At 37.5% G+C, this 26,508-nt stretch overlaps 2 protein-coding genes across 4 annotated transcripts in view; one reads left to right on the top strand and one right to left on the bottom strand.

The window, feature by feature from the left end:
* radil2b (Ras association and DIL domains 2b) overlaps positions 1-5,649 on the bottom strand; it is a 33,435-nt gene extending 27,786 nt beyond the window's left edge. Inside the window, exons 1-2 of the mRNA XM_066665501.1 lie at positions 5,505-5,649; positions 2,363-2,680 (exon numbers count right to left, since the gene is read on the bottom strand). Coding sequence (XP_066521598.1) covers positions 2,363-2,680; positions 5,505-5,635 — 449 coding nt within the window. The 5' untranslated portion in view covers positions 5,636-5,649. The remainder of the gene's footprint in view (positions 1-2,362; positions 2,681-5,504) is intronic.
* Positions 5,650-10,769: 5,120 nt separating this feature from the next.
* Positions 10,770-26,508, top strand: part of abcc3 (ATP-binding cassette, sub-family C (CFTR/MRP), member 3) — a 61,913-nt gene continuing 46,174 nt past the window's right edge. The window contains exons 1-2 of one of the 3 annotated variants that reach the window (XM_066665680.1): positions 10,770-10,811; positions 10,945-11,029. In XM_066665680.1, coding sequence (XP_066521777.1) covers positions 10,997-11,029 — 33 coding nt within the window. In that variant the 5' untranslated portion in view covers positions 10,770-10,811; positions 10,945-10,996. Of the gene's footprint in view, positions 11,030-26,508 lie in introns of all 3 variants that reach the window. The other 2 variants (XM_066665682.1, XM_066665681.1) reach the window with 2 other exon arrangements.

The raw sequence follows: 26,508 nt of genomic DNA, 5'->3' as shown, positions 1-26,508 counted from the left end.
AATCAGCGATCATAATGTCTATTACACAGACATTTTGTCATATTTTAACATTTATCATTTTACACAAACTATCTCCACATATCTGTGTCCACATGTGCCTTTTGTGTTTTTAAACGTAAAAGAGATAAAGAAAAAAGGGTCTTGCTTTCCAAGGGGATTATGCCTTCACTGAAATGTTTGTAATGTAAAGTAAATGTAAATGGCTTTGTGATAACTTTTTGGGGCTTGGAATGACTCAGACAATCTGGTTTCTATTACCATTAATGTGAACATTTCTGACACTACTATATATATATATTTGTAGAATGGAGCATCCCATGCTAAACCACAGCAAATGACTTTGTAAAAACTTAAGAAATTAATTTTGCTGATTTTTTAAAAAACTGGGGAAGATAACTGTGTCTGTCAGAACTGTAAAAAATCAGTTTAAATAAGTAATAGAAAGCCACACAAATACGCAGACATGAATACATCTGGTTGGGGAATATGTGAAAACGGAAAGAAATCCAGTTCCTAAAAGATCAGAGTCAGCATATTAGTGGTTTGCATTCACCAAGGAATTCAGTTCAGCTAGAATTTCCCACATCTCCAATGCAAAGGAGACATTCATCATAACTTTAACAGACGGCTTCTCATGCACACAAGGGCTGTTTCATGCTTTTTTTATTCTGAATATTTAGCTGAATTTAGCTTGAAATCCTCAATGTTCATTCATTTTCCACAGCTTTGAATTTTACATTGCTGAGAACCTCAAAGACACGTATTAACCTTATCATGTTTCATAAATTTATATTATACTTATATATGGCTTTTAAAACAAATCTACTTTATCTGTACTTTAAGGTGAATATGTACAATTTTAAGAGCATATGTGAAGAGACATCTTCTATGTTTGTTTTCATGTTCTGAAATTTATTTCAACTGAGTGCTCATTACATTTATGACGTATTAGAACATAGATATAGATAATACTTAAAAATCATGGCAGTTACTGTATAACACTTTATAATGCTGTCTGAAACTTTTTACTTTGTAATGCACAATTTTTACTTCTAACATTTTGTATGTGTATCCAAATCAGTGCACTCAAAAAATCCCACAATGCACTGTATGAATGATACCCCCTTGCAGAGAGCAGATGTTCATAATACACTACTGTGTTGCTAAAAACCCACATGAGGTATTTTCCAACATTGTTCACTACCCCCCTGAATTCACTTCCCAATAATCGTGCACTATATAGTGAGTAATGTAGGGAATAGTGAGTAGGGAGCCATCAATCTGAAGTTTAAAGGTGTAGTGTCACTGTCCATCTCTGGACTTTATGAAATGTAAAGCCAAGGAGTAATTTTATAATTGATATAAGCAGATAATATAGCAACATGTAGGGATTTATAGTTACTAACTTAAATAACGGCCCACAGTTGCTGGAATGATCTCAGCTATTACCATAATAACTCAGTGCGGTTTGTAAAGCTACTTTACAATCATTTCCAAAATTTGGGATTCATTATCTGTAACAGATTTTCCACTTTAGGGTTGTGGTGGGTCCAGAGCCTACCCTGAATCACTTGGCACAAGACAGGATCACACAATGGATGGGGCACCAGTCCATCGCAGAGTACCACACACCCCCATTCACTCACACACTCACTCCTAAGGACAGTTTTGCATGGCTAGTCCACACACCATCATGTACTTTAAGACTGTGGTAGGAAACCATAGCACCTGGAAGAAACCCACATGGACACGAGGAGAACACGCCAAATTCCTCACCAAGTGTCACCTGAGGCAGGTCTTGAACCCACAAGTCCAGTATCCTACAGGCGCTACAGTGACATACCTGATGTGCCTCTGTGCTGCAATACAGATTTCAACTGTGATGTCCATATTTGTGTGGTTTTATGACTCAGAAATAATCCTAATCCACCATTTTGCAACATCTAACACTACATTGAATAACAATGTCATAGATTGTTGGTTTTTACTGCAATAAAGAGAACATCTCTTGTATGTTTTCTAGTTTTTAAAAAATCAAAAATCTACATTTAATTCTTAAAATTCTGTCTTTAAACGTATTTACACAGCTTTTTTATACTCATATGTAGTCAGTCAATGAAGACATGCTTGGTCTTGTAAACTTGAGTATTAGGTTTTCCACTGGAGCTATGAGACAAATGCAGAAAACAGGTATTTAAGCTTAATATTTTATATATATCTAAAGGTCATACTGTGCCATAAAAACACAATACTAACTATCTCCAGTGCAAAACTAAAAAAGCCAACACCAAAATTGTCTTGACTGATCATTTAACAGTTTGAGTGATGATAAATTGCATGTCAACTGTAAGTCTGCTCTCACCTCTCTAGCGCCTCTTTGACCAGTTCTTTGGCGCTGGAGTGGGTCGTGGCCAGGACACTTTTATAGTTGGCACCTTCGCAGATCTCGTTGCCAAAGATCTTCAGAATCCCAGGTGCTGTAATGTGATTGGACAGTTCGGAGGGGTCGTCGGTCACCGCCAGTTCTTCTCCCGCTGAGGTCATCTCCCCACGGGTCCTGAGGACGCTGCGGCTGAACACGGAGGACAGGCGGTGCTGGTGCCGGCGGATCTTGCTCTTGGCCGGCTGTCTGATGCCCACGCTCTCTGCTGACCGTGCCGTGCCACTGGAGGAACTGGACCTGGGCAACAGAGGGCAAGAGTGGCCAAAGAGAGTTGGGAGCACAAACGTACAGAACCACATCTGTTTGTGGCATCTCAGAACTGCTTCATGCTCCCTGCTGATCCACAACGGGGCCTCCAGTGCTGCAGTAAGAGACTAGGTTCTGACGGTAGCTGAGACTGGAGCATGGACAGAAGTTCGAAAACACACAAGCTCTGTACCTTGCACCACTCTACCCCTGAACAAATCAAACAACAGTCTGTAGATTACTACTGAGCCTGTAATCTGCTTAGTAGAGGAGCACAAAGGCTATTGTGTGTTTGGTCTTAAGGACTGCATCAACACCATAAACCTCACATTTCCTTACAGCAAATTAGTTAAATATTCAATACCTGAAACATGTATGTTTAAGGTACAGCACTTTAAATTAAAGAGAAATTCCTCTGTACAATTTAGATAAATCAACTGATTAGTTTAACCAAGTCATTCAGAGTTCTCTGTTGTGACATGCTCCTTTCTAGAGTAATATACAAAGTCAGAACTGCCAGATATCTACCACAAAACCTTAATAAACATTAAACACCGCGTTACCAGGGTAAGACGATTCAGTTCATGATGTTGTGTTGTTATTTTGTGTTTTTGTGCTATTTTGTGGTGTTAATGATTGGCCCAGTCCACATGGACATGGACGGTAAGAGCTAGAGCCATACCAATCAGCTCCCAGCATACCTTCTGTAAATTCCCAAAAAGGGAGTGTTTACATACTGTTAATTAACGTTGTTGTGCTCTACTACCATTTGGCTAATAGAAATAATGTGCTGTTTAACTTTGTAGCATGTTTGTGTTGTTGTTTGTGCACAGAAACTATGATTGTGTGTTCCCTATAGGTCCTAGAAGTGTTTAGGATGTCCCCTATGTTTTTTCTGTTCACAAAGCTCTGGCTGTCCATTAAAGAAAATAAGAGGTGCCCGTAGTTTGTACCTCATGGTTTCTCTTTTACCTCTGACTCCAGAAGCAGTATTGGAGCAAGGTGCTGATTGTAAGGTGTTCAAAAATCTATTATATTAGATTATTAGGATATATTATATTAGGATAATCAGAATCTCCATTCTTCCTCATTGGGCACATTATAGTTTTATACAGTGATATCATAATGTCACAATGTATTATTACAGTCCTAGTACTTCAACAATATTATGCACTAAACCTCAGAAAACGTTTGATTAACTGGTTGTTTCAGACAGTATAAATTAAAAATCTATATTTGTGAACCAGGTACCACAGTTGCTGCATTTCACAGCAAACCACTCTGAAAGACTTTGATTCCATCTCAATTACCATATTAAACAGAATTTACAAATATTTTTTGATGTTGGGGGAATGAATTACTAAATAGAGGAAACAATTTAGTTTAACTGAGAGTATGATTAAAAAAACATTATAAAATATTGTTTCATACCTCAATCACTCTTGCTTCATTCTACAGAATAAGCAGAAGAACAAGGCTAAACACACTGCAGTAATGAATGCATGGTTGCATTTTATATATTCACAGTAAGTCTGTAATAATATGGTAGCAAACAGTTTAACCCATTAATCTAATACCAGTATCCTAGTTGTTCCTAATAAATATATTCAGTAATTGCTCCTAGAACCTAGTTTTGTAAGATTAATGCTAAAACCCCAAAACATTGCAGCTCTTGATCTGAAACATCATGGTATTAGAGCTGCAATAAACACAGTTTTTCATCTTGAATCTTAGGTACTGAATCTAGCATAATATAATAACATAATATAATTCTGAAATATATGTGTGTAGTTTCTATAGCTTGTGTTTGGTGGGTCAGGTACAGTCTCAAAACCTGATTCAGCTAAAGCTCTGCATCAGTAAAAGTGATGACTAGTGTTTGGTTCCCTGCTCGGGTAAAGCACACAACAGTAAGCACTGATAGCTAGGTTTTGATTGCCTGCTCAGGTTAAGTACAGGTCAGTAAGATTTGTTAACTAGGGTTCAATTCCCGGCTTGGGTAAAACACAGATCAGATGACTAGGGTTCAGTTCACTGCTCGGGTAAATGACACATCATAAAGAACTGATGACACTTACAAATTATGGTTCAACAAAGTCAAGCTTTGTCAATTTTTGGTGTCATATAGAACCCTTTTCTAAAAAGTTCTATACAGAACCATCTGTAGCATATTCTCTCATCAATCTGAAGAACCTTTCATGATGCAACATGTTCCTCAAATGTTCAGGGTTCTATATAGAACCACTTCCTTTAATAAAGAACCCTTGTCATTTTAAGTGTGTAGAATTCAGTTCCCTGCTCAGGTACTACACAGATCAATAAGGACATGATAAGGGTTCAGTTCCCTGTTCTAGTATAGCACATATCTGTAAAAACTCATGAGTGCAGTTTGATTCCCTGCTCCGGTAAAGCACAGATCTGTAATAATTGATGACTAGGGTTCAATATCCGGCTTGGGTAAATCCCAGATCAGAGCTGGTGTTATCAGCTGGTGTGAGATGCATTAACTCTGTCTATACCTCACCTTGTAACTGACCATGTAAAGACATCACAGGTTAGAAAATAAGCAGAAACACGTGAATAAAACTTTACAGCAACAAAATCATACAGTTCCAGCAGAACTACTTCACTGTTTTGGGTGTAATAAAAAGGTGAAATATTGAATTAGGAAATTGACATTTAATTTATAGGCATATACACATTTATGACATAATATTACATATTATTAACACTTAACAACCTATAAGTGCTATCGAATGCATTTCTAATGGAGTTTTTCTAGTATATAAGTGTGGACGTGTCTTCACACACTCACTGGACAGATCCATTGCTGTGTTTCCTCCTGGTCCTGGAGAAGGGTCTCCTGGCCGCTGAGGTGAGAGAGATGTTCGCCGGTGATGGAGGGAGACTCCTCTGAGCCGTCAAACCTCGTTCGCTCGGCATCATTGTGTCTCTAAAACACCCCTTCAGGCCTTCACTTTGTCAAAAACTCCTTAAAGACGAACATCCTTTAGAAATCCAATAATTACTCAGGCATTTCTCCACTCCAGTGCGCGTTCACGTAAGTTGAGTTTCGCGGCTTTTTCGCCAAAAACGGTCTCGCGCCCAAGAAGTACAACGGTCATGTTTTAACGGAGGAGCAAATATTATCGAGCAGGTTCTCTCGTTCTCTGAGCTCTGGAACTTAATACTGATAGAATATAGTACATATCTATTCTTTTCTATGTAATGCTTAATCCTGTCTTCTGACTCTGGTCTCGTCTCTCTTTCGGCTCTGCTCTGTGTGAAGAAGGGAGTGATGCTAAAGCCAAAGGGAGGAGGGTCTTTACCTCACGTCAACTGGTAAATGTTGGTGCTCTTCACTCATTTAAACTGGAAATGTATAAAGGTTTTTTTGACGTTTGAACACAAAGGTTTATCTGCCGAAGCTGTTGAGTAACTATTACACAGTACTAAATAGTTTTTATGAATATCAATATTACCATGACTTCCACAGAAGAATTGCTCTTAATAAGAAGCCATTCATCAGGTTTGAGTTAAGACAAAGCTAAACAGCATTTGACTACACTTTTTAACTGTACTGTTGTAAACCCGTGTCCGACATTGTTTCTTTAATTAATTTGTATTTTCTATTTTGTGTATGGACTCGCTGTTTAAATTAAACGAAGCAGTAATCGATGCCTTACAATTTTATGGACCATTCTAAACTATACGGAGTCCCGTGGTGGGAATTACAGCTTTCTAAAACTGTGTATTATAAGTTTTCCATTATAAAAGTCTATCATACTTTAAGAGCGCCCCCGTCTGCTCACTTCTTGACTCTACACAGGCCAAAACAGCACTGGGCACCTTCGGTTGCAATTTGTGCTCCCAACCATTGTCCTCTTTATAAAGTTTGCATCTTTTATACACTTACTTATAGAAAATGACTGTAAGCCTTCTACTGTCAAAATCACCATCATTTATCTTCTTCATTGTGCCTGTATATCTGAATATAAAGAATTTCAACAGAGAGCAAACTGTTCTAATAAAATAAACACTCAAACACAGAGACATTATAAGGATAATTTGGCTCATGATGTAAGAACTGGAGTCAGCTCAACCCTTGAATCATTCTCAACAGTGACGTGTTTGTAGACATGCATTGCTTCGCACAAAAAACACCCCTAAAAATGATCCAACCTATAACATCCTGTGACCAGAATTGATTGCTTGGACCATGAGAAGCTAATAAATAAATAAATAAATAAATAAATAAATAGGCAGTTAAATATATGTCTATGTTTTTATCCTAATGGTGATGACTGTAAATTTTCCTGACTGTAAAAATACATTTCACATTATGGAAATGGACTCTATAGGGCTCTAAAATATGAAGACATGTTGTGCTGTGAAATGCAAGGAAGAATTGGTCCTTTTGTGCACAGACCTCCTGCATGTATATAAGGATGTAAGGATACCAGTAACAAAGGCTTTAAAACAGCAATGTTTTGCAAGAACATTAATGCTAAAACAATGCCAGCTTCTCTTAGTGATGCAGAGTTAAGCTTGTACTGTCAGAGCTTTGGCAATTCCTGCAAATGTGACCTCTAGAGGGCACATACATCTCACTGTAATACATGCTTAGAGTGCAACATGCATCATTAGCATTGGTAGCACGTACTGAATAAAGTAGTCTATAGTGGGGACAGTATATCTGTCCATAAGCAGAGCCTTCACAATTCTGTGTCTCAGCAAGAGTCTTTGTTATTACACACTACATTCTGATGTATGTATATTTAGTGTTTTTTTCCAATTTAAAGCTAAACAAATAATAAAAATTCATTCATTATCTGTAACCACTTATCCAATTCAGGGTCGCGGTGGGTCCAGAGCCTACCTGGAATCATTGGGAATACACCCTGGAGGGGCTCTTCACAGGGCAACACAGACACACACACATTCACGGACACTTTTTGAGTCGCCAGTCCATCTATCAACGTGTGTTTTTGGACTGTGGGAGGAAACCGGAGCACCTGGAGGAAACCCATGCGGACAACACACCAACTCCTCACAGACAGTCACCTGGAGCAGGAATCGAACCCACAACCTCCAGGCCCCTGGAGCTGTGTGACTGCAACACTACCTGCTGCGCCACCGTGCGGCCCCAATAGTAAATATGTAAGAATTTATACATATAAGGCCAGAAACGTCCTGACACTTCTAATTATGAACTCAACTCCTATTACACTAGAAATATCAATGTGGTCAATTTGGAAACTGAATTGAAATTGAGACATTTTTGTTAACGTAATATATTTATTTTTGTAAATTAGCGCATATTTCAGTCTTATCATATTTGACTCTATATATTAAAATATTGACCCTAAGCCAGCTCATTTAGATGAATAATTATAAATGTTTTTTTATTCCAAAATTATTTCTTGCTTTGTTATTTGCAAAATGGGACTCACGTTCATTTTTTAAGAAATTTTATCCTTTCTACTGTTAAAGTGCTCTTATTGAAGATATAAATGCCAGCTGTGAGTGAAACAGTCTGGAACAACTACAAACAAGAAAGGATAAAGTATTATAAAGACCTCCAGCATTGAGGGGTGGAGCAGTGGATTATGCTGGAGTGACAAAGCACAAGTTTTTCAGGCTGTGACTTTAAGAGAAAAATGTACGTTATAAGATCTGGTTTGGCTGCATTGTGCTGTGCCTAGTTCAGAAACATATTCTAAGCTGAATCCTTATACCTTCAGGTTGAATGGGTTGAGCTAAACTGACAGAGATACAAATGTAGACCAAATTTCTGCATGACTACACAAGAACGATTAATTAAACCAGCTGTTTCTGAACAGGAGTAATATGTTGTCATTTTCATACTATTTTTTACAATCCATATCAAGCACTTTTAAAGAGAGAAAGGTGTTGTTTTGTGTGATATCTGTCCTTTAGTTTGAAATGCAGCATAAGTTTATTTGTTGTCTGCAAAAACATTTTCAGTGTTCAGTACAGCGCTGAGTGTTTGTCATGTTTTGTGTCTTCCACACACTGGTGGGGCTTCTGGAATTATAGAAATGTAATTAACAGCTAATGAAGCAACACAGCAATGAAGCTGGTCTCACATTGTAGCTGACTCCCTTCAAAGAGACTGATCTGTATGTTTTCCTGGAAAATGGAGACAGGTTGTAACATTTGTAATGTGTCAGACATTTAGCTCCATTCTTTGTGGGGCCAGGAGGGGGCATCATCACAGAATAATAAGCACAAACCCATTTACAAAAATGTTGAGATATTTGGTAAAATGCAGTAAAATTAAGAACCCATGATCTGCTAATTCACTCTGGGTGCTCAAGTTTTCTCCCACAATCTAAAAACACATGGTGGTAGGTGGATTGGCAATTCGAAAGTGTACTTATATGTGTGAGTGTGTGATGCCCTGTGATGGCCTGGGACCATGCACAGGGTGTGTTCCCACCTCTCCATATAATACTTAGAATAACTGTTGTCACGTAAAACAGTGTGCCTCTGCATAAAGAAATTCAGCCTGAAACACTTTTTTGTACATATTGGAATTTTGCACTAATTAGAGGCTATCATCACTCAGTAAACGTTATTATCATGTTTTTTTTTCAACACATTTCTGTATTTAACATATTAAATCTAAAGCCCTATTTGGACAGGATTAGTTTTATCGGAGTAGTTTGGGTAATATTTTTTACTACTATCTGCAATGTTTATAACAGATTCATACAGGGTATCTCATTCCAAAAATATAGAAAACCTGTAAAAACAGCAAATTTAGTATCATAACCATACCCTGCTGCCTTAATTGACAAGGCTGCATTTGTGTCGGTGACCAGTGAACATTAGTTGATATAACATTTTACCACCTTAAATGTATACAACATAACAAAACACTAATATTAAACCTGTATCGCCAGCTGTTTTAACCTTTAATGGCTTTCATATGATTATCCAAACATACAGGTAATATATCTAAAACTGGATTTTGACTAGTAACAATTACATTTAGAATATTCAGCATTTCTAATGTCCTTACTCAGTAACAAGTGCTTATTTGTATAAACTTGGCATGATAACATAATGTAAATCTGCTGTGTCTGTAAATGTTAATTGTGGTTCAAGACCTTTGAACAGTCGAGCTAAATTTTGTTCAAGATAATTTACATTTAAATAAAGTTATCTAAATGTAATGTTTTAGTTATCTAAAAACCAGGCATAAGAACATTTCTGAATATTCCTTAGCTTTGCCTAATCATTACTGAAATTTACTTTTCAGATAGTAATTAATAGCAGATACCATGAATTGGAGCTTGCATACAACTCAATGGTAAATGTGATGCCATTCACACTAATGTAATTACAGATATATCAAATTGGTATTTCACCAAGTCAGAATATAATTAGAGATATCTAAATTCAGTAATATGCTTAGTCATAAACGAATTATAGATCTCTGTAATATAAGTCACAATTTACTGTTAAAAAGACTTGCCATAGACTTCTCTGTCTGCTGCCCTTGAGAATAAATAAATAAAAAATCCACTTCAGATTTTCCACATCATTAAAAACTGTAAATTAAACGTATTGTGGAAAACATGCCTGTCCTTTATCAGTTAATAATTGATAACATTTTTATATTTACAAAATAAAATCAAGTTGGTCTGTGAAAATTTTGGAAATCCTTTACATGTACAGTTTGTCAGTTAAATACAGACTCAAGAGATTGAACAAATTAAGGATTCTTGTTTTAACTGCGTTTTAAACACTAACAATGTAGAAGTTCAACCTTCCCCAAAACTGAGTTAAGTATTATTCACACACTTTGATTTTCAGTGTCTAAGAAATGCAGCCTATTATTTTTTACCTCTTGACTTTCCCATATTCACAGTTAGTGTTGGTGATAATAACCAGACGTATGAAGTTTTATCCACTTGTGTGTATATCTAGCTGAATCTAGTACATGTGTCGGTCGGTCTGATAAGCGAAGGCGGTACAGGGGGCGTGTTTTTGCATGTCATGACAACCCCCAGTGACTTCTCCTCCTTCACTACAACAACAGGGCGGAGAACAGGTATTTTCGACTCAAAACGGTATCGGTCGGCCAGGGGTGGTGGGTACAAGTTCCTTTAATTCCTTCATGTGTGTTTGTCCGCATGTGTGTGTTGTACGAGCGAGAAACAGAGCTGAGAAGAAGAAGAAGAAGAAAGAGAAACGAAGACCCGTCTTTTTCTGTTCCCCATAAGGAAGAAAAAATACAGGTCCACTGAAGTAGAGAAGAAAAAGAACCCATCCCAAATGGAGCGTTTATGTGGCAACAGACCTTTCTGGGTAAGTCCCCCGCCCCCCGTCTCTCTCGGTTTCTCTCGCTCTTTTCTTCATTGACAGCGTTAACGTTTACACACACTGTCTGCGTGTAATTCAGTATGTACTAACCTTACAGTCTGTAAGTAATTGGCACAATAAAAACAGGCATACCTCCATCGTTCAAAGTAGCTACAGTCCGTATGTTATTTTTTTTACCAACACCGAAGCGTTAAACACAGTATCCAAACTTAAAAGTACACGGTTGCCGGCAACGTTAACGTTATATTTAAAACTCCCTTTTGTACCAAGGAAACAGAAGAAACAAGGTGTTACAATGTTTATAATGCAGAAATTGACTGCTAAAAATTGTCTGCTATTGAGCCTGTTTACGCATTTGCTTGGACATAAAGGTGTAACTTTAACTTCGTGTACGAGAAGCTAGCTAACATGGCTGTAGCTGTGGTCTGAGTCTGTGCTAACGTTATCTCTATCAGACAATCTTCAGGCTCCGTGGTTAAATCTTCCTGGCGCTGGACTGAAGTAGTTTCCCTGATGGAGAAAACGTGTCCAGAAAATGTACGCAAGTCTTGTCCTGAGGAAAAGCCTCATAGCGACCTCTACTCTTAGGCATCATTTGGACATTTGTCGTTTCAAAATTGGCCACACGATGGCAAGCCTATTGATAAGCGAGGTCTTAACACGGTGAGCTTAGCTGAGCCCAGACTTGACTGTCCCCGTCGGTTTCTGAGAGGAATTTCAGTTGTTTACGAGGTTATTTCAGGTAAGGCCATCCTTGTGCATGGCCTACTTCTTGTAGGCGACAAAGCAAACAAGCTTAATATTCTCGTGGTCACCGGAGTCCTCAAAAAACTTTACAGTCATTCAGCATTACAGATACAGTATTGGCCTGCTGTACACTCACATGGAAGCAGTTATATTTCCACACAGAGACCTTACTTTAAAACAGTGCCAAGTACGCGTGTCTGAGGAATGGCCACCACATCTACCTTGCATTTGCTCATTCTTAATTTTTGTCTGGAAGACACACTTTTAGCTTGTTCTTCAGTGATCAGGTACAGCACTGAGTAGATATTGTTTTGGTCATTCTCAACACATAGACACAGTGTTTTACTGGAGCTTATTTTCTTTAAAGTGTCTGCTTACCGCCACATCTATTAAGTTGTTTTCACATATGAATTCTAGAAAAAGTCAAGAGAACCGGGTCCAGAGATTTTCCAGAGCTGTTTGTTTTGTCACACATGTGAGGCACAGATGAAAATCAGATGCAGCTGGAAATTCTCGCAGCCGGGAATTCAGCGTGCTTTAGGAATAATGCGGCGCCTGTGTAGCTTGTGCAAGAGATACAGCGCAAATCTCTGGAACATTCCCGACTCTGTTTATAAATGGGCTCACTCTGACATTAACTGGACTAATTACTAGCGTACTAGGGGGCTAGCAGTATAACTTCTGGGAAATGTCCAGGACAAATTTTACGGATGTTTCCCTTCATACATACAGCTCCTCAGAATAACGTCTGGATTGCCTTGCATGTGTGAAAGGTGCTTTTTAAAAATATACCATGGTGACCCACTTTGTAAATATAAACTTAGAGACAATAGCTCATTTGTCACTGCACAGTTTGTGTAATCCTGTAGACCAACAGTGTTACACAGGATGCTGTAGGGTGGATATATTTGTCTTATAACCCTTTAAAGTCTAGCAGTGACACTGAGGTGTTTTAATATTATTGCAACTATATTGTGTCACCCACTCTGTGCAGAAAACACTCACCCACCAACATGCAACTATTTAGTTTAGTGTCACACCTAACACCCAAAAACCAAATCACAGATGTGGTCCTCTGAAGTTCCTGACAATTGATGAAAGGGGACCATATTATGCACAGAAATGTACTACAGCTTGTGATTATAAACCTATACAGTTCTTTGTGGTACGCTGACCTGATTAAATGGACAGTGATTGTAGATACAAGGTGGGCAGTTAACACAATTATGTAGGTGTTTCTCCACAAGTCTTACTGCGCTAAGTGATAAACTCAAATGAATATTGTAATATGTTGGTAATAATCATATAAATATAATTTAATACTTTATACATTACCGCCATTTAAAGAATTATTTTAAATAACAGAAAAATATTAGAAAAATACAAACAATAAACTACATCTTTCTCTGTAGCCTTTGTAAAAGACCCTCGACCACAGAAATATTTCTATTACCTTGACTTGAGTGGCTGGCAATAAAGACATGCATTTTTAGTCTTATAAGGGCATTTAGTTCACAAAAAAGTTGTAGCACTCCTCCTGAATGCAGGGATATGCTAACTAGAGCTCTAAACCATCTGCCTGAATAAATGGGGTGGGGTGTTGAAGTACCACACCAGGCTGCAGTGTGCTTTAAGCTGTCCAACTTCTATAAAACACCAAGGACAATTCAATTTTTTTATTTTATTTTATAGTAACACACTACTTTTTTGCTTGTGAATGTTCAGAGACAGAAATATGGTGAAATTGTTTAGAATCATTGGTGTTAACACAGAAGGGTTGTTAATATCTTGCTTTTAATTTACAGCTAAATGAAAATTGACGTATAGAAAAAGAGTTACATGAATTCTGAATGGATGAGGAAGTGTGCATTACTTGTGCATGATAGACTCACCAAAAAACCCACACATCCTGAACTTGTATATAAACCTAGGGTTACTGCAACCAACAGTAGATTTTTTCAGTGGGTTGACCCTGTTTAAAGCAGATACTCATGAACAGATCTTCTGCTCAACATGATGTCACACTGGTTTCAGAAGTGACTTGACCATTTGAAAATACTGAGGGGAAACATTTCATGTCCTTTTACTCAGTTTGTGTAGACTCATGCTAGTTAGGGCAGTATTGTCTAAATTATGTGATTATACTAGGCAATATTTTTTGACCTTCAGAGGGCGTTTAGCCTTTATTTTTGTTGTATATTTTACACTGACGTCCTAGTATGGAACTTTTATAGGTTTACATACAAAAACAATTGTAATTAATTAAATTTTAATTTTAAACCTACAGTTTCCTGTAGAACAGCCTGCACTTTTAATACTGGTATTTATGAATGATCTACCTGAAGATATGATCTTAATAAAATAAGACTGAGATTTGTAAATGACAATTGAATACCATGAATTTTATTCAGTATTTCGTATACTGTGCATACAGCAAATCCAATTAATGATGCTTTACTTGTAATTAAATTGTAATATTTTACTGCTTTTCCAGAGCCTAATTGGAATAACTGGATACAAAGCAGAAACACATCTTGTACAAAGTGCCAGTCCATCACAGTACAATGAAACATGCAGTTGTTCAGAGCTTTTTAGGCACTAATGATTTTGAGATTATGCTCAGAATAGCACGTTGCATGTCACCTGGTGATATTTTGCTGTTTATTTTTTTTTGCTGTTAAGAATCAAAAGTGAATTTTGCTTGCTACTTCACATAAACTTTGAACACTGGGATTCACTTCTTGATTGTGCATTAAGCAAGGATCCAACTTAGCTTAGCCTACGTACTGTAAATTTTGAATACTGCAGACACACTACATACATATTTGCAAAATCTGAAATTAACAAGGGTGGCACTGTGTGACAAGAGGTAGTGTTCCTGTCATGTGGGTTCAGGCCTAACGTCACTGCCTCTGAGGAGTTTGGTGTGCTCTTCCCATGTCTGCGTTGGTGTCCTCTGGGTGTTTTTGTTTTAATCTCACAAGCTGTGGGCAAGTCCAGTGATTCAATGTAGGCTCAGGACCCAATAAAGACTGTTACAAACTTCAGATATCCTCATAAATTTGGAGACACTATTAAAAACACAAATATTTAACTTGATGCAAACATAACAGATAAATATATTTTTTCATGACCAGCCTTCCTGTCATCAATTAAAACTCATCTATGTCCATCAGCTTTACATATTTAAAAGTGACTTATATGTAGCTCTTTGCTTTCATTTCCCTGGAGGGAATCTTGAAGTTTGGTATAATGGGAAATACAAAATATACTATTAAACTGAATTATAAAGTGTCTGCTTTGAATATTGCACTATATTAGCAAGCTTGGCTAATACAAGCTTCTGAATTTGTGACTGCATTTGATTATTTAGAATTAACCATCTTAAAAATATCAAACGTATATCTTACCTGTGCAGTCCAGAGCAATGGATCTAAACCACACCTCCTGTACTGAGAAAATGAGTTAGAGTAGTGGCAAATGTCTGACAAAACTGACATTGAGAGATTAGCCTTCTTATGAAGAACAAATGATAAAACAGTTTCTAAAAAATCAAATGTACACACACTATATAGCCAAGTTTATAGACTGATGGTGTTGTTAAACTGAAGTGCAGCTGCTCCAGAGTGTTTATTCTATTTGACAGTGCTTTCCTGTGGAGATTTTCCTAGCTGTGTGTGCATTAATGAACATCTGTGTATCTTAAAGAAATTAGAAGTAAGGACCTCAAACCTTTGGACACAGAGTAGCTAACATGTAATAGAAGCTGACACCCGATCAGTTAGTGCAGATTTTTTTAAAGCACGTATTCACTTCAAGTTATTTCTAAGGGTAGTTTGGTGGACAAACCTCATGCATTCCACCACTGTTTACTGTTTTGTCCAAGTTTATTGTTTTATTTTCTTCAACCCATAATTGATGCCTTTATGATTCATCTGTATTTTGTGCTGAGTGCTGCTTTGAATACATATAGACATATTATGCTGTGTGAGTGGATTGAAGCTCTTGCTCTTTGGTTCAGGACTCAAAAGGCTCAGACGCTGCTGTCTGGTTGAATTCAGCTCTGAGCGAGTCCATTTTATTCTCCCCAGTCCCATTCAGATTAGCTCGCCCAGAGGCATGGGGCATGTAAGGTAACGGGCAGTCTATACTCATTTCTTAGTGGAGGTTTCTTTCTCTCCACTCCATTGGTCACCACACTCCTCACAAGGTGCTTTAGTGGTGATCTTAATTGCAGAATACATTGTGGTGTAATTTTGTACTTTGAATTCCACACAACCTCTCTCTCTTTCTCTCTCTCTCTTCTCTCTCTCTCTCTCTCTCTCTCTCTCTCTCTCTCTCTCTCTCTCTCTCTCTCTCTCTCTCTCTCTCTCGCATGCTCCTGATCTATTCTCCATGCAGCACAATCTGTTTGTGTCCTCAAACATCCTAGGCACTCTGTTGATGGAGCAGGCATCTGCACTTTCCTAATTTATTTATTTTCTTGGTGAAAAGATGAAAACGTTTTTTCAGAATTGACATGAAATGTTGAAAATAGCTGTTACAAAATGGAAATGGTGGGTATGTTACAAACCTGATTTGACTCAGTAGCCATAACACCAGCTCTCATTCACATAATATGGTACAGTGTTGTGAAGCAGTGGTATGGACTTACAGGGCTTGCACTAAGGGTTTCCACCATAATTTGCTTTGTAGATAACATTAACAGTGCTCAGTCAAACGTCTAAGCTGGCTGTGAAACACAATTAAAACCTAAGCCATTTATGTGACCTAATTTCTTTTTCAGACATTGCACATGCTAAAAGGATAACTGTGATGTGTCAACAAGTCATGTGGGCTGCTGTTCAACATTATCTTTATTCTGTACCTTATGTCAAGGTAAAATGTTCTCCCTGTGTCTGGGTGGGTTTCCTCCCACAGTCCAAAAAACACGCACCCCCAGGGTGTCATCCAGGGTATGTTCCCTCATTGTGTCCAGTGAGGCTCCAGAACCACCACGACACTGAACTGGATAAAGCGGTTACAGACAATGAATGAATTAATAAATGAACAAACATTAAGGTAAACTTCCTCTTACAGAACTCGGGACAAATGGGTCAGTCATGGACTATGGTCGGCACTGTGACAGCCATCATTCTTACAATGAGATCAGTAGGTTGTAGAAATGTTATGCCCTAATTTCAAATGAGTGCAAGTGGGTTTAGCTACTTAAGCTGGAATGGATTATTACAAAGTCTTCAATACCGAACATTACTGTAACTAAAGCAGTTAAATGCGGGAGTGAAATGTCACTCAAGGTAAGCAGCTAATCCTGGCAAATGAGGTGCAGTGTTCTTCTATTTACAGTATTGGCCCAATTTGCAGTATTGTTGCTCACATTTTTTTTCTTTGAGAAAGCTGTGTGCAAATTCAGTTTCCTGGGTTTTGTCTAGTGACCTGGAATGGCATCAAGTAGACCCTTTGCTTTCTAAGGTTTTAAAGGCATGCTCTGTATTAGAGTCTGGGTCATTTCAGGTCAGCAGTAAATCTGAAATGATTCCTTCACACAAGTGCCAGAACTACAGTACTAAGACTTCATATAGAAAAGTACATACTCTCTGCCTCTATATACAACACCTTTGACAAATCTGAAATGTTTTATATTTAGATTTTGTTAGTTTCTAAATTTTTTCCTCCATGAAAAATGATCAGAAATGCAAAGATGAGATGTGGTTGATGCATAGAAAGATATTTCAGCAAATGTTTTCCTGAAAATTGTTAGGATGCAGGGTAATAATGCAGAAGACAAATGGTATAGCGTAGCTTTAATAGTAAGGACAAAAAAAAGAAGACAATACAGAACAGGAAAATGAGAGCATACAAATGTCAAAAACCATGAGGATTCTGGGAATTTTATTTGGTGTACAGCATAGGAACAGATTGAGTAGGACTGAAGGGGCAAGGAGAGTGTGACATGACAAAAATATTGTTCTAAAATGAAGATATTGAATTTACCCCTCAGCTTTTAATGAGATAACTACAATTTACTATTTTCTTCCTGTTTTCTCCCTTGGATATTTTAGGATTGTAATGTTTTGCCAAAGGTTTTGTAGAAAATATAATTACTACATTAAAAACCTTTATTTTAATTCTACACTCAACCCTCCCTGTTCTGTGTTAGCAGTACATTCAGCTTTTCTGTTTACAGTAGACACTATAGTCAAAATTATTCTGCTCATTTTAGCATTTAAGGTCAGAATCAAGGAGTGCATCAGTCATTTGTTCCAGGTGAATATGCATTTCACAAAATGGAACTGTCATAACTTTTCACTCAAATCAAGTTTTTTTTACTAGCCTCAAATCTAATAAAGTATTTGGTTTATGAGTCTTTTATAAAGAAACAAAGGTAAATAGAATGTATTTATCACAAGATGAATCATTTCCACAGGATAATCATCACTTGAAACAGAGATAAACTAGACTAGATTGTCCAGGACCAGCTCAGATTGTATCACAGTCCTGAAACTTCAGGTAAAGTGAAAGAAAATGCTAGTATTTGGAAAGCCAAAGTTTTTGAGGTCCTCAATTTAACAATAATGAATTGTCATTTCCTCCTCAAACAAGCTTAGAAAATGTGGGAAAATACCAAACTAACCTACAGGCTTTCACTTCCCTATGATGATTCCACTCATATGATCATCAGCCTCTGCTGGCAAAGTGTCGTAAGAACTCAGAAAGGAAACAGGGAAGGTAGTGTTAGGAAAGTAAAACGGAGCTTGAACTGCGTTACTTCCTATTATGCTATATTATGTGCCTAAATGCAAAGTGATATCTTGTGTTCCTTTTCCTCTTTCTGAACATCACTTGTCATTGTCAGCAATATTTTCTTCTGTGTTAGAAGGCAAAACTTTGCTTTGTGACAGTGCAATGTATGTAATGATAATTCCTGATATTTAATAATGATGGAATTGTTTCTGCACTGTATTGCCCTACAGATAGCAGTTTCATTGTGCTGCATTAGAATTCAACTGGACAATATCTTTGCTTATAACTGCCATCTAACATGGATCTTTCATATTTTATGGTGCTTTTTTAAAATCACACAGTGTTGGGCTAGTTGTAGGCTATAAATACAGTAATTGATTTCAAGCACTCTGATTGCTTTCATGTCTCATGAAATTTTTGTTAATCAGTTTATTAATGGTCTGCACAATGTTCAGTCGGATTGAATCTGCGCTTGTTTTTACGTTCATGAATAAGGGCCTGTGTGTTTTTACTAAATTCAGTCAAGAAACCCACATGAAAGGAGCCCTTTGTGGGAAAAGCACATATACAGTATAGGTGCACAGTCATGGATTGGGACCCCTTTTGGAGTTAGCACTGCTTTTTTCCTGTGACTGAGCCATACGAGAATCTTGTGATAGCTTATAAATGGCTGTAAAACATATGCTTCTTAAATCCTGGTAACATATTTTTTATATGCTAATATAACAATATATATTGAAATGATCTTTGCTATGGTATTGACATGTTAATTGCATTTTGTAACTTTCAACCTCCTTAAAAGGTGTGAAATTTAAAATACATGTCTAAATGTGGGTGGCACGGTGGCGCAGCAGGTAGTGTCGCAGTCACACAGCTCCAGGGGCCTGGAGGTTGTGGGTTCGTTTCCTACTCCGGGTGACTGACTGAGTTAGTGTGTTCTCCCCGTGTCCATGTGGGTTTCCTCTGGGTGCTCCAGTTTCCTCCCACAGTCCAAAAACACACGTTGGTAGGTGGATTGACGACGCAAAAGTGTGAGTGAATGTGTGTGTGTCTGTGTTGCCCTGTGAAGGACTGGCGCACCCTCAAGGGTGTATTCCCCATACACTACTTCAACAAAATGTTGCTGATCTGGAGAACTGACCTCTGCCTCTGTCTGGATTAGATTAAACAAAGGCACAGCAGTGTATTTCTCTCGCACACACACACACACACAGAGAGCCTGCTGAGTGTTTGGCTAGGAACAGTTTGCTGTTGTCAGCAAGAATTTTTCAAACACTGTGTTGGTGGGCAGTGTAATTTGAACATTTGAGCTACTGATGTCTTACTATGGCTGTGTTTGTACATGATTTGGGTGAAAACAAACTAGATATGTGTCTCTTACATTAGTATTTTAGGTTCATCACAGAAAACTTGTTTGTTGTTTTGACTTCTGAATTTAGTGAGCTGCTTAATTGTACCCTCATAGCTTGTTGGTTGTGGGCATACTGATAACAAAACCTAAGTATTTGCCAGATGCCAATACCATTCAAGGAATTCGTCTACTTACCTATAAAATATTTTACTGAATTGAAGACCTAAACACGGCCTATCTCACTAAAACTACTCAAACTCTCTTACCATAGAGGACAAAATAAACAGTCATCACACACGGTGAATGTGTGCTGTTTCATGTTACATTTTTAATTGTTATTTGTATTGGTCAGATTGGATCCATTTATTTCAGTCATTCTTTGTTTTCTTTTGATGTCCAATCCTTCATTTTTTGTTGATATTGGCCCCGTACCTGGTAGTTGGCTTAGTGATACCTAATAGTTGCCTAAGTGACAAACACCTCTATTATCATTTCTAGCTCATTTGTTCTGGTACCCCTAGGGGAATGAAATATAATGCTAGCGAATAATGATTAACATGGTATGTTTTTACTGAAAGTTGAAAGCGACATTAACATATATTTGCAGAGAAATTGTACGGGTGCTAAAGAGCCCAGGCATATAGCTGACACCACTCCATTAGGTGGGTGGGAGTTCATCAAGTGATTTCTACGGACCCAAGTTGCATACATGTCTGTATGAAACATTGATTATTTTACTTATATCACAAAAAAATTACAGGAAAGGGCTGTAGATACTTACTGTAGAAGTAAAGTAGATTTTATCAGTAAAAGGAACACACTGGGTTTGGCAATCATTTACAGTGTGATGTATGTGGTAAATGTTGTACTTCCTTAATAAAAGTGTGGGAAATAATTTTACTCTGTTAAAGGAAATACTTCTATGTTTCTATATGGTATAACTACAATATTTAATATGTACATGCAATATATACAATACTATAATTATGTAACATTTACTTTATTTAAGAACATTATAACTACCTATACCCCCTCCAGGGTGCTTTCCCTCCTTGTGCCCAGTTATTCTGTGTAGGCTTTACACCAACAGTGACCCTGGATTGAATAGATTGGCTACAGACAACTAATAGGTACCTACTCACAAAAGTGCATTTTGTTTGTTGAATCTTTAAATGTTGATTATTTCAGAAATTATTGTTTAAGAGCAGACTAGAAGATGTTGTAAGTGACACATAAGCATAACAGATAGGTATTACTCATACTCAGAATGAGTAAGAGTGTTGAACAGTAAGAAAGCGTGTGTGCTGCAATTAAAGAAAAAAAATTGAAAAGGCTATTATTTCTAGAGTTTTTCCAAGAAAGGTGAATACTCTTTACACTTTAGTACAGGACTAAATTTCTTTCAGTTTTTTGTTTTGACTTCCCAGTTGCTTAGATATTTCAACCAGCATTATCCACAAGAATCCATTATTATTTTTTTCCCCCCACCGTTTTATTCATTGCATGTTCTCAGTATAGCTGTGTGAGGGACTTTCTGAGAACTAAAAACACTTCCTCTATAATCTATGCCTTTTATCATGTAGCAAGTTCTAATACAGTGTCTGTGTAGATTTTATTGGAGCTTTTATGTTCAACCATGAAACTCCATCTAGAGTCAATATTAACCTATTGTACTTTCACATTATGCTGTTGTAATCAGATATTCCTTTGGAAGTAAAGTGTAAACTTTGACTAATGTGCACAGCTTGCTTTCCTCTGTTTGCGAAATCATCGATTAAGATGGAGTTATGGTAAATGGGACACTGTGAGACAAAGCCTGTCCTTCAACCAGCCACAAGGAGAGTTAACAGCCCAGGTGGCCCCCTGCTTAGGCCCTGCTAGAAGGTGGAGCTTATGACAAATGAGATTTAGCCTGTGGAAATCAATAATCACCTCATATAAACACTAGCCAAAGTCTTTTGAGTCTTAACCACACTATCCATGGAGTGTCATGGCAGCAGTGGGCTTGAACTTAATGTTCTCCCTGGTCAATGTTTAAGAAGATGCTGTCTCAGGCAGAGTCCAGATTTCCCTTCTGGGTAAATGTTTACCGGTTAATATAAATTGTTGCTTCTTCGTGTCCTGAATTCCTTCAGATTATTTGTCCCACTATTATACGCTCAACTCCTATCTTGGGAAACCAGACAGACACAACTAAAATGGATGACCAGTCTGAATCCAAAAGCTTCTTACTGGCTCTGGGTTTAGATAGTACGAGATTTCTTGGTGGTTAATGTGGGTGTCCTCTTCTCATGTTCACAGTCAGGGCCGTGCTGACAGATGGAGAGAAAGCCAGGCAGCTGTGTTTATCTTTCACTGGGCGTTCACTACAGAAAGCCCACATTTCCTTGGGCCCCCTTTCAGTTAGAGCTTACAAACCTTCCATTCGTTTATCAGCAAATATATGTTTGCTCTAGAACATTTGTTCTCAAACTAGACCAAGTACAACCCCAAAGTACAATGTATGTGTCTTACCACAGAAACATGTGCACCCCTGGTTCCTCTGGTTTTTTTTATTTTTTTTTTTTTTTGCATTTTTACTCCCCGCGACCCTTAATTGGATAAGCGGTTACAGATAATGAATGAATGAATGAATGCATTTTTACTTGAAACGCTCACACAATTCTATAAAAATTTTGAGAGAATATAAATAAATATATAAAAGACAAATATATATAAAGATTTTATATATAGGTTAATTTATTATCACTTATGTGTTTTGAGTATAGGTGAAAACAGCGAGGCGCTTGTAGCAGGTGTTCAAAGCCACTCAGGGCGCTGGTATAGGGGGGTCGTATTCCCTCCTTGGAAAAAAGCGTTGGAACACCTGTCCAGACACCCTCCACCCCCCACTCCCCACCACCACCACCTTCCCTTACAGACATAACGGTGTATGCTGTGTCCATGTTCTATTTGTTTTTAACCCAAACGATTTTGATAAATCATAATAATGAAAACTGTGAAACAATATGGTATTTACACATGAAAACTTTAGATTTTAAGTTATTTATTAATTCATTAATTATAGTACATTTTTTATGTCATCTTGCTAACCACCAGTGGTATGCGAACTACAGTTTGAAAACCACAACACTAACTAAAATGGTCAGTGATAAGTGCAATTTAAATGATAGTTTTCTTTAAATTATCCTAGTGTAATGGTTCGATTATATTTTGACCAGATTTATAGACTTATTTTTATATATGCCCGACATATACGTGGGCATATATACAACACTCCTGCTAATTATTTTCAAACACATCGCTAACAGAAAATCAAGCACATAGCTTTGCGATCTCTGGGGTCATACTGAAGATCTTAGAGACTGCCATCTTTGCCTCAGTCCAATATGACAGTTCTGCCCTGCTGCATCTGGAAGTTTAGCTGCTGTTATAATGAAATGAAAGCATCTATGAATGACAACAGCTTAGACCTTAAGCAGTAGACCATGCAAATTCACTGAGCAGATCTGATGAGTGTTGAAGCACATCGCACATAAATATCGCCTGTTTTCTGTTGCATCAAACAAAAAAGACCTCCGTATTGCCTCTAGGAGCAGCACATGAACAGCAGCTTGGGAAATTCATGAAACGAGTTTCCTTTCTCCAACAGCTACATTAAAACCTAACAAGCATCCTTTGGTACCATAAAGTGTATTTCAACATGTCTGTGCTGTTTTTTTTTTATACCTGTCAAACCAGAGAATGAATGGCTTTTTCTTATTGTAAACAGTTCTCAGTCAATCATGCTAATTACGTCCTGCTTACTCAGGTTTTGATCAATCAGATCTGAGCATTTGTTATTAGGATTTCTGCTACTTTCTCATTTTTTTTAGTAATCATCATCAAGTCTTTTTTTTATCAGCACTATCACTGGCAAAAGCCATCATTTAATATTCCAGCCCTTGCTGGTTACAAATAAGTAGTTCCTGAAAGTAGCTGTACATTGCTAAATCTCATTTGATGCAGTTTGATGTCACATTTAACAGCATGTGAAACAAGAAGGTAAAGAGTGATATAGTGGTTTGTTATGGGGTATGGGAGTGTGTTAAGTGTGTCATGTATAGCTGTTTTGATGTGGTGTCGATCACAAGGAAGATAGAGCCCCCTTTTGAGTCTTGGTTCCTCTCAAGGTTTCTTCCTCATGTTCTGAGGGAGTTTTTCCTCGCTGTTGTCACCTCAGCTTGCTCACTTTGCTCACTTTGAACAAAAAATGTAGAAAATGCTCTACAGGTTTCAAAATTTTCGAGGTCACATAAAAGTGATGCGGTGGCTAATTAGTCTGAGACCGAGGAAACAGTTGCAGATTAAAACTGGTGATAATAATAACAAGTGGTTTGTACATTCAGAACGAGTTTTTTCTCAAGTGCTCAGAGTGTGCAAAAAGCTGCAATGGAGTAATGGAATGCATGGCAGGGATTTTCATACCTTTTGGGTGTGTTCAAGTGGCAAGTGTTGAAATTCCTGTTGTGCTTGTATTGGGTCTCTTTAAATTCCTTGGCAATTTCCAGTGAAGGGGAATGGTGAAATGTGTGGAAACTAACACCTTGAACAGCAGTCAGAAATTCAAGCTCAAGTTGCAGGTTTTCTTTGAAACTTTAAGTAGGGATGTTAGACTCAAAACCCTCCTGTACTGCTGCTTTTTCTAATACTGCCTCTTTTCTAATATATTCTGGTGTATTCCATATGTACGGTGTGGCTGACAAAAATTCGTACCCCAATATTTTCAAGCAAAGTGTATTGACTATGTCATTAACTATCATGCCGTCTCCTGAGGAGAATCAGGTCTCTCACTCTGTCTCAGATTGCCTCACCAAACTCACCCAGGTTCACAGAGGACTATATTACCCAGTTTCCTCTGGAGAATCACATGGATGGTTCAGCCAATCTGAAAGCTTTTGAGCATTCCCAATCATCTAAGTTCTAACACACCTGCTCCTGTTTGTATATCACTAGCCGTCAGTATATAAGCTTTTTAGGTGTGTTGCTGCAAAGTTCTTTCATTGTGCATTATGTTTTGCGTTTCCCATGCTATCATTTTGATGGTTTCTGTGTCCTGGTTTGACATTGGGCTATTCTCTGATTTACCTCTTTTGCTGTATCATTGCAAAAACTCTCTTTTATCTGCTAGCGTCGTTCCAGTCTTTTTTTTTTAATCAGTTGTCCAAAGGTTTGTGCTCTTCTGATGCAGTATTTCTTCTGCAATTAAAAATATATCAATAGGGAGTTGGACCCTTTTAGCTACAATGATATACATGAAAGCATTAGTGAGTTCAGGTACTGATGTTGGATAATTAGTTCCAGATCATAAATGCTGTTCTAACTTATTCCAAATGTATTGGATGGTGCTTCACTCAAAGGAACACATTCCTATTGCTTCAAAGGCCACAGCCTTTGTGTATACAAGAGTGCTACAAGCATTTGAATATATGGCAGTGTAAAGCTAAAAGGAAGTGTACTGCACAGATGACATATTGCCCAGCTCTTTTTACATGTACATATTCACCTACTCACAGACTCCCATTCTTCACCCAGATTTACACAAATATTTTTTACTCTCTTTATGATGCTGAGTCATATATCTGCAGCATTACAGGGCCCCATTCAGTTTCCGTAATGATGGCTATCATCTTTATTATGGATTTGCATGGATTCGGTATTACAGCTGTTTGGACGACTTGGTCAAACAGATTATGTTGTAATAAGCCTGCAGTAAAGCTCCCAGTCTGAAATAGAAAAGAGGAGTTCTCATGGGGATTGCCATTGCTGAGCTCTTCTGTATGCAGTTGATAGCCTGGAGAATACTCCTTCTCTCCGCTGTTTCTCTCTTACCAAGGCACAATGTCAGATGCCAGCTTGGAGCTTGCGTCAGTGTTGCTTGTTAAATTCAGTGTTTTTTTTTTTTTTTTTTGCCAAGCCATTGTTTATTTCTGTGTAGGAGTGAAGAGAACAGTTCTCGCTTTTTCAAGACCACTCTAGTCAGGGACTATAAGTTACCATATAACATCTGGATCATAAAATGCAGGACTTAGAGAGTTGTGCTCAGTAAGGTTGACTGATGTCTGGAAAATGAAGAAAAGAAGTCTCCAAATTTAGTACACAATGACACTAAACAGGGCATCAGATCCATATAATAAGCAATAAGGCTGTTCAGTATTGCCTGTTCTAAACAATGTATTCACATTTAAATCTGATATGTCCCACAGATTCTTGTGATTTTTTCTCATTTACCACTGTCAGTAACCAAAACAATGCATCTGGGTGCATTTTATCTAGGGTTTGGTATCATTTACAAAAAAAATGTTTGCTACACTCATCATCTGCACTTAAAAAAGTGACACTTTGGATTTTCTTAACTTAGTTTTTTTACATCGAAGGGTTGCTTAAAATTAAATCATATGCATTCAGATATATAATTTGACAATTAATCCATGTTACTCGGATTATATCTCTGAATGTTGATGATTTAATTTCATGCAACCCTTTGACATTAAAAAAAGAATAATTAAGTAAGTAATTTTTTGAGTATGTCTCATTGTAACAAACACGGTAATCTCACCTCCCGATTAGCAGTACCTAGAGT

This window comes from Hoplias malabaricus, chromosome 3 (genome assembly GCF_029633855.1).
Source record: "Hoplias malabaricus isolate fHopMal1 chromosome 3, fHopMal1.hap1, whole genome shotgun sequence".
NCBI classification, from domain to species: domain Eukaryota; kingdom Metazoa; phylum Chordata; class Actinopteri; order Characiformes; family Erythrinidae; genus Hoplias; species Hoplias malabaricus.
This window is presented reverse-complemented; position numbering and strand designations above follow the sequence as displayed.